The sequence below is a fragment of the Cornus florida genome, unplaced genomic scaffold, assembly GCF_030987335.1.
Source record: "Cornus florida cultivar Cherokee Brave unplaced genomic scaffold, ASM3098733v1 CherokeeBrave_3.0.0_Hap2_Chr11, whole genome shotgun sequence".
NCBI lineage: Eukaryota > Viridiplantae > Streptophyta > Magnoliopsida > Cornales > Cornaceae > Cornus > Cornus florida.
This window is the reverse complement of record NW_026775581.1, coordinates 23,477,427-23,486,391: the sequence shown is the minus strand read 5'-3', so window position 1 is coordinate 23,486,391 and position 8,965 is coordinate 23,477,427. Positions and strand designations below refer to the sequence as shown.

The 8,965-nt window shown below is 35.4% G+C and overlaps 1 protein-coding gene across 3 annotated transcripts; it reads right to left on the bottom strand.

Moving 5' to 3' along the window:
- Positions 1-424: 424 nt before the first annotated feature.
- Positions 425-8,453, bottom strand: LOC132284608 (HIPL1 protein-like). Of its 3 annotated transcripts, none has more exons than XM_059786721.1 (7): positions 8,265-8,453; positions 7,402-7,559; positions 5,733-6,533; positions 5,436-5,652; positions 3,097-3,275; positions 2,320-2,561; positions 425-1,038 (listed from the first exon to the last, which is right to left on the bottom strand). In XM_059786721.1, exons 1-7 carry the CDS (start codon positions 8,326-8,328, stop codon positions 633-635), a joined length of 2,067 nt encoding a protein of 688 aa, XP_059642704.1. In that variant the 5' UTR covers positions 8,329-8,453; the 3' UTR covers positions 425-632. The 3 variants fall into 3 exon arrangements, with proteins under 3 accessions (XP_059642704.1, XP_059642705.1, XP_059642703.1); XM_059786722.1 differs by lacking the exon at positions 8,265-8,453 and adding an exon at positions 7,687-8,258 and having other exon boundaries at positions 5,436-5,591; positions 5,819-6,533; XM_059786720.1 differs by lacking the exon at positions 8,265-8,453 and adding an exon at positions 7,687-8,257.
- Positions 8,454-8,965: the final 512 nt, after the last annotated feature.

The following is an 8,965-nucleotide window of genomic DNA, read 5'->3' as shown; positions in this document are numbered from 1 at the left end:
TGTTGTTTGCCAAGGAAAAAAAGAAAGACAAATACAGTTGTGCCTACTGTCATTGGACTAATTGCTGATGTTTATTACTGTTTTTGCACTTACAGCTAACAAGGATGTAACTCCTTAAGTATATTATTATTTATATACATGCTATAATTATTTAGAGAATTGAGAGACCTTTGAATTCAATTGTCTCCCTTATGCTGCTTATATATATTTAATTTCAGTTAAACTTTATACAGCCGGTGGATATTGCTTATGCATTTAACCATGCATGCTCATAGTCAATTGACCAATTAATTCTGAATAAATTAAATTCTTAATCAATTAAGTGTATTTGATAATGTATTTTGAGTATCACTAAAAAAAAAAAAAAAATGACTCTTAAAATAAGGCAAAATTTTAAGTGAATGACTTCAATTATCACCAAATGTTGAATACTTCAAATCTGAAAAAGATATAAAATATAAAATAAAAATAAAATTTACAATTTACAAAACCGCTTAAAACTTTAGGATTTAAATTTAACTCTTAAAATTTTCAGTACTTAATTTTCAGTTTTATCAAAAAACCCCCGAAGCTATCTACATACAAACCACTCCAAAACGTTCTCTAGAGATCACATACAGATTTGCAACACATTAGACGAAACTCAGAAAAAGCAACAAAAGAGAATAGACTAAGAGCATCAGATTCTTATATGGATGACTCAATTGGCTTGCCTTAGAAGGTGGGGAAGAAGCTGCAGGACCTGGTGCCGCAACAGCCGTAACATTTTCTTTTGCACAAGTGTAATTGCAGCGACTTGGACGAACAATTCTGTACACTCCACTGCTAGCTAGGAGAAAAATATCCTTATTGTTGTCCTCCCCAAATGAGAGGATGGATTCTAAAGCAGGAAGTGAACTTCCAGGTTTAAAGCTGCATGGTATTGGAGAGTCACGAGCACAGTTGAAAGAAATCTGGCTTGTGGTAAAATTCCCACTGTTTTCAGGATTTTCGGTGCCTGCCCATATAGCACCTGCATACAGATCTCCATATATATACCTGCAGAATCCTTTGACATGTTAATTGTATCTTCAGTTTTCAAGCCAATGCCCTATATCCTATCACTGTTTCCGTGTAAAGTGTGAATTTAGTAGATAGTCATTCTTTTTTTACAATGTCCTATTAATATCAAGAGGCATTTGAATTACCTTTTATATTATACAGAAATGGATTGAGTAATTTGTTCCTTTATCCAACAAAAAGTTTTTCTAGTTTGTCATTCATTGATCGCCGAAAATTTCTACAATAAATTAGGGTAGGCTGTTAGTATAGATTCCCTATCCACGATTCTGCTATTTACTGGAATAATTTTACTGAATTATAAGATGAATCCATTTAGATGGGGATTCCAATATCCAACCGAAGTCCTTTAGTCTTTTCTGTAACTGTGAATTGAATGAATAAATGGCTGAAATCAAGAAAAAGATCGAAGAAGTCATTCATTCTTCCATGAATTGCTGAAAGTGCAAAGAAGTTCATCAAAAATCATTACTACTGCCTCTGAGGCTGCATGATTCTTTTCCTTCTTCTTTTTTCTTCCTTTTTATACCTTTTCATATACGAATTCCGCACATTTTAATCCTGGATTTTCGAATTGAGAGAGATCAAGAATTCTCATTTTTTCTTAGATTCATATACCCAATTCAATTCAGTCGGAATATGAAAACGTGACTAAATTGGTCCTAGTTATTCTTCGGGACGGAGTGGAAGAAGGGAGGAGATTCTCGAACGGGGAAAAGGATCCAATGACTTCGAAAGAATTGAACGAGGAGTTGTATGAGGTGAAAATCTCATGTACGGTTCTGTAGAATGGCAGTAAGGGTGACTTGTCTGTCAACTTTTCCACTGTAATGCATTGTATGTTCCATAATAGGTCACATTCTTCTACCCTTTCCCGGGAGTCGATGACTATTCATAGCTATTACCTTGACACCAAAGAAGAGTTTGACCCTGGCTAAACCTATTGATGGCAGAGGTGAAATTTCAGCTTCCGAATCTCAGTTAATTGAATCCCTGCTCCGGGTATTATTTCGCGACGTTCTGCATATAAGCCTCTTCAAACAGGGCTTATTGCTATTGATATGATGATCCCTATAGGACGTGGTCAGTGATTTCATAAAGTATTCGACCCGGTTTAACAACAGCTACCCAAAATTCAGGGGATTCTTTCCCCGAACCCATATGTGTTTCTGTAGGTCTTACTGTAACCGGTTTGTTGGGAAAAATATGAAAGTCTCATCCATAGAAAGACTAAACTGAAGGGAGAAAAAGCTCACTCACCTTCCATGCATGCATGGATCAGTCATGGACCGATAGAAATAGCCACCTATAATTGCTGCTGATCCTTCATTCTTGTTCACATCAGAGTGAGTGTATCCCATTACTGGGAAGATTGGGCTTATCGAATTTATAGATGTATTCCCTCCAGGTGACTGTTGAGGAGTGAAAAGATAGGGACCTTCATAAGCACGCCAACCATAGTTCCCATCCTTCGTGATTATATTAACCTCTTCATATCGATCCTATGTATAATCATCAGCATGAGAGTCAAAAATGCTCTTAATTCAAAAAATTAAAGCATATAATTAGCAGGTAGATATCTAACATGGTGTTTTAACTTAATTCTTCATGCTGTGGTTTGTGTGACCTTCGAGTAAGATTTAGAAACATAATACAGATACATCACCATGCAAATGAGATCATGTCACACAAACAGGAGGCAAAAAGAAAAATAAAACCAAAAGATTGCACCTTTATGCTTTTGCATCTCTGCTTGTTTCAGAATTAAGCAGGAGTAATCCTCAATAAGAATTATAAACCAGCCTAACAGAACTTTCAAACAACGTGGGATGGAATGAAGTTTTTAGAGTAAGATAAGAGCATCAAACTATCAAATATGTCCTATTTTTTGCCCAAAACTATAATTAAATTAGGAACAATATATGCTCCGAGTGAAAAAGGACCTAGTCACTTTATGTAGCCAATTCAGCAGCTTGATTTGTATAAAAATGATAGCATGAACATCCATTCCAATATATTAGAAGTGGAAACTAATACCTGCCCAATATCAGCACACATAAAATAGGAAGGCCTTTCTGAATCAAAACTGCTACGCCAAGGATTTCTTAATCCCAATGCCCATATTTCAGGCCGCAACTCTTTATCTTCAATATACGGATTATCCTTGGGGATAGAGTAGTTTCCCCACAGACCAAGCTTGCTAAATTCTACTGAACCTGAAATATGTGACATGTTAAAAGAGGGAAAAGAGAACAGTAAAAATGCAGATCCAAGCAAAGTAAACTATATAGCTTCTTAATATGACTAGCTTGCCAAACAAGCATGGAAGAAAATATAAGATTTCTATAACCACCATCTTTTTAGTAATCCTTTAGATCCAAAGTTTATCCTTTTTCATTTTATTTTATGAACAAATGAAACAATGACATAAGTTCACTTTCATATGCAGGGAGGCTGCAACTGATCAAAGCTACCCTCTGTAGCATGCACATCTTCCGGACATACTTGTTTATCGTACCAGCTAAAGTGATGACTCAAATGAACCAAATCATGCAAAGATTCCTATGGGCAGGAACTTCTATGTCAAGATTCAGAGCTAAAGCCCCATGGGATATGGTATGCTGTACATGGTTTTCGAGGGGATTGTTGCAGAACAGATACTTAGCACAACCTATGGTTCAACACAAAGTCAGTAATGGAGCATCTAACAGGTACTGAATTCTAACAGTAGGCGTGGTTGCTAATCTATCCTTACCCAACCTCAACACCAATGATGTCATCCAATGGTTACCTTCACCAAATAAAACCTATTCACTCAAACATACCCTCAAATCAATTTCACCAAATCACCTTAATGTCCATTGGCACAACCTGGTTTCTTTTAGGCACTCTATTCCCAAACACGCCTTTTGTTTATGGCTTGCTATTCAAGACAAATTATCCGCTCAAGACAAACCATCATTGGATTTTAGAATGTAGCCCAATGTGTGCATCTTCTGTGTGGGTGCTGCTGAGGACCGTAACCATTTGTTTCATCAATGTCCTTATTCTCAGTGTGGAATCACTTACACAAACCGTAACAAATGGAGTGATTTCCACATCTGGGCATCATCAAATTGGAAACCAAAATTAAAGAAAAGCAGAATACTTAATGGAGGCTGACCCTTGCGGCTTTGTGTACCACATTTGGAAGGAGCTTAACAACAGAATCTTTAAAAACATCTCTGTCTGTCCTATGATAAAGCTGCAAATCATCATCAACTCAGTTCGCATTCGTTTATTTTCAGTTAGTCAAACCAAGTACCCACTTGCACCATCTATAGCTGCAGATTGGAATCTACCGAACTTGTTTTTTGATGAATTTGAGAAGAATGTGTTTTTACCCTTCTGATGAATGTAGAGATCTGAACATTGGACGACATATGTTTGTTGATATCTCCCACCTTTGCCTTGTTGGTAGTCTTCTGTTGCCTGGCTTTGGAGTTTTTGTTTGGGCTTCTCCTTTTTGTATCACTGATAATGCTTCATTTGGGTGTGTTGGTTGATTTTTCTTTTTCCTTTTTGCCCACTCTCTTTGGGCCTTAGGGTAAGCCCCATGTCTATATGTAAAATCTTTCTCCTTTTATATATATATATATATATATATATATATATATATATATATATATATCTCATTTATTTACTGGACAAGGAAAAAAAAAACAATGACACAAGTTGAATGGCCAAAGTGAGTGGGTAATATTAATTTTGGAGAAGGAGAACATGAAGATGGGGTGTGATCCAAAATTTAAAACATTAAAGCGTTTTCTGGACCATCCTTAAGAGACTGAGCTTCACTTCTAAAAAAACAGTGAACCAGACATAACAGAGAAAGCAACCAAAAATCTACTAAGGGCCAGAATAACAAAAATTCTGACTGGCAATAACAAGAGAATGTTTACATTGGGTATATCAATTAGTCACATAGTGTTCCAACTTGTTTGATAGACAGTATAAAAGCATGCATTCAAGTTTGTTTTGTCTGATATAAATGCATTGGAATGTTGACCAATCAATTTGTTATGAAAGCCACGTATCATCTACGTGCAGTATGCATTTTATGAATAAATAAGTAAAAGATCTAAGGCTGTACTTTGATATTTGGGGGGAAAAACATGGATTTGGTCTTGAAAATTCTCAAATACGTACTCTTGTGCTTTGCAGTAGAAGAATATAGATGATATGTTGATAATATATGTTAAAGGGCACAAACTTAAATGCAAAAATTGGTTAAAACCACATTGTACAAGAAACAAATATTGGGTAGGCTATTAATTCCTAAAACAACAGATGTTTGGAATATGCACTATTATGAAATTTTCCATGCTAAAACTCACTTGGTATGTTGTCAATGTCAAGCCTCATTATCTTTCCAAGCAATGATTTCTTATTTTGGGCGAAATTGTAAGGATCACCTGTACCTCCACCATCCCCCGTCATAAAGTATAAGTACCCATCTGAAGGTCCAAAAAGAATCTGTCCCCCATGATGATCTGTAAATGGAAGGCCCATTGTGAATATTCTTCTCACTTCTAATGGTTTAGCACTTGTTGCCTAGAAAAAGATTAAGTTACATTTATAAGCTTTAAGTGAAAAATAAGAAGAGAAAATAAATCATGTGCATCGAAATGTACCAAGGAAAACTCGGATGTGGTACCATTAGCAGTATACTCTGCAATTACACTGTGATATTGGCATGGAAGGGCACCATTATCAGTACCTAGCTTTGAAGGATCGCAGTTCACATCCGAGTTACATGAACATCTTCCCGCGCATCCAGGCCACTGAGACTTGTCACAATTGAAAGAAGCAAAGAAACGTCCATTTTGGGCGAAATTTGGATGAAATGCAATGCCCATGATCCCAAATTCATTATCGAAATGGACTTCATGTGTTAGATCGAGAAAAGGATTGGATTCATCAAGCTCTAGTGTTCCTCCTGATCCATCTTTGGGAATGGTTGCTAACCAAATCTTACCTTCCTGACTGGAGAAGAAAGCACGAGAAGAGCCATCAGGATGAGCTACCATATCAAGGTAAGAATCATTCCCTATCTTCTCAAGACACATACCATTTGGAGGACTTAAAGTCCCAGCAGTGTTAGTTAGTGTAACAGGTCCTCCATCAGAACATGCTGATTCATCAAGGGAAGCTCCACCAAATGCATTGCAAAAATCAGTTTTTGATTGCCAAAAATCTGTAAGCTTGGTGAAATTGGATGTAATTGGTACTCCAGCTTGACTTTGTAATGAAGCAGCAAATGGTGAATTCATTATAGATACATTTTTACATGTCTCCCATACTTTTGCACAATAATCAATTTTTGATTGACTAGTTTGAGAAGAATTTGCTGAAACAGTAGAGTTGCAAAGTACAGGGACTGATCGGGGAACAGAATCAATTCTAAATAGCTCTCCTGAAAGTTGATCGCATCTCTGTAAAATATGAGATACTAAAATCAATGCACATGAATTCAGATGAAACATGAGATAAGCAACACATATAAAAATGAAAATATCAGAAGTATAATAACGTTTGGGTGACCACTCCCATCAAATTCACTTTGTATCAAGTCACTCCAAATTTGGCAAGAAATTAGATGTACACATAAACTTGTGCCAAACACAAGAACCAAAATTTATAACTTTTAGTGACCAAGTTATACAATTTCAGGAGATATATAGAGAAAATTGATCTTTAAGAATGGTGATTTCTAATTGGCTAAGAATTAAAGGCATATATGGAAAAAGCATGGAAACAAATGATGAATAAACTTCTCTCAGATTTAGTTGAGGCAATTTATGTGATTCTGTAGGCTAGAATAATGCCATTACAATTTCAGACATTGAAACAAACAAATATGTTCAATAGACTTCTTTTTTTTTTTTTTTTTTTAATTTCTTTTCGATTCTTTTTATTTTATTTTATTTTTTTTACAATTCTCTTACAGGCATCAGATAAAGCATAAACGTTATTTACTGACATATTTATCTTATTATATAGTTCATATATTGATTTTTACTTGGGTTGGGAAGCAAGAATAGTTAATTTTAGTCAAATTTTGATAGATCATTAAAAAAATTAAGACAACAAATATAACAGCAATAGTTCCTATAGTTACAAAGATGTCTAAGTTGTACCAATCCTTCATAAGGTGATAAATTTATTAATTTGAATCCTGTTAATGTATTACAAAAAGAAGGATTATACTATTACATCACCAAGTACTCAATCAATTCATGATTCAAAATTTTATATATCACAGATAAATTCATATTTGTGAAGATAAATAAAAACTCTTACCGCACAAAGAACCGATTTAATAAGGGCAGCACAGCCAAAATCTGAGATGTTCATCTTGACATATTGCTGCTGCAAACTTAACTCTTGGGTGGAGTTGCAGCAGACAGTTCCACTGTAAGGACAGAATACCAGAGGGGTCTTTGGGTTAAAGGCTGCCCCTACACCAGATAAATAGAAAGAAGAAGAAGTTCAGAATGTAAATTGATAGCTGCAAATAGAGCAATAAAACCATCAATAACGTATTAACAGAATTGAAATGGAAGAAAGTGAAGTAGTGAAACATACTTGAATTAGTACATAATGGATACGAAAAAGACGGATTTTGAAGCAGCAGCAAATTGCAAAAGAGTGAGATAATAAAAAGAACACCACCCATTGTACCAAATTACAGGTAAAACAAAAACTTCGAGACACAACCCCTCTTTTATCTGAGTTATATGGAGACCAGAGATAGCCCACTAATAGTATTCGCTTCACCACCAACTCCTCTATATCCCAAAATTCAAATCCTTTGACATTTTTTTCCCAGTTGAGACTTGAGGATTCAAGTGGGCAGTCTAAATAGTTGACTTTATCAAATCAGAAAAAAAAAAAAAAAAAAAAAAAAAGTGTATATAATGGGAAATCTAAGTGATTCATTATGTGGTGGGGAGAATACCCATCCACAATGGGGGAAATTTAATATGGAGTCGCTGTAGACAAAGGCAGACCATCACAAACAAGCTCAACAATTGAAGGTAGGGCATATTCATATATATAAAAGAAGCAGACTTCGTTGTAATGGGCATATTCATCACAAACAGCTCAATAATTGAAGGTTTGCAAAAGAGAACGTATTAACACAGAGATGTTTGTGAACTAACCGCGGTAATATTGTATTGGTCGGGAGAAAAAGAAAAAGGTACTACTGTGACGAGGACCATACATGGCAGTCCAAAATGGGTTCCTATGTACTCGTCAAAGCCCTCCAAATCGTGACAATGCATTGTTCGATACAGTCCTATCGTCGCCCGGCGAAGTTCGGAGAGGAGTGATCGGCACAGACGCCAATTGTAGAGGTAATTTATATACTCCAGTTAATGAAAGTTTAGTAGTCAATTACTGTACAAGGAAACCAATATGATAAACTGACCTTTAAAAAGCCAAAGCTAAATTTCCAAATCCCACATTGATTAAATAGTACTCTAATTTTAAATTAATAACACGCAGTATTGTTTTGAAATGTCAGGTTGTGACCAAGTGTTACAAGGAGAGACTTGTCCCCTATCAGATTCGAATGGAAAGTGACATGGGTATAAATGGATGGGTATGCAGCAGTACCCAATAGTTTAGCGCACTAGACCCTGACCTCACACACAACCTCTTTTTGGTTCTTGTCTCACTCTCTTATGGTACATATACACACATGCATTTATCTTTGATCGCATAAAAGATGATTTCTTGAAAATTCAACAAACTATTCTCGTAATTACATGTTAGTCATACTTTTAAGATTCATAAGTGCTAAAAAAATTTTCTTTACAACAATGAAGTAATAAATTTTTATAAAATTTTCAAAAAAGTT

Coding starts and splice junctions, on each gene's coding strand:
- LOC132284608 (XM_059786720.1), bottom strand. CDS start 7,777: ATGGGTGGTGTTCTTTTTATTATCTCACTCTTTTGCAATTTGCTGCTG. Junction 3,276..5,435: donor TGACATTGACAACATACCAA/GTGAGTTTTAGC, acceptor CACATATTTCAG/GTTCAGTAGAATTTAGCAAG. Junction 1,039..2,319: donor GATCCATGCATGCATGGAAG/GTGAGTGAGCTT, acceptor AGGATTCTGCAG/GTATATATATGGAGATCTGT.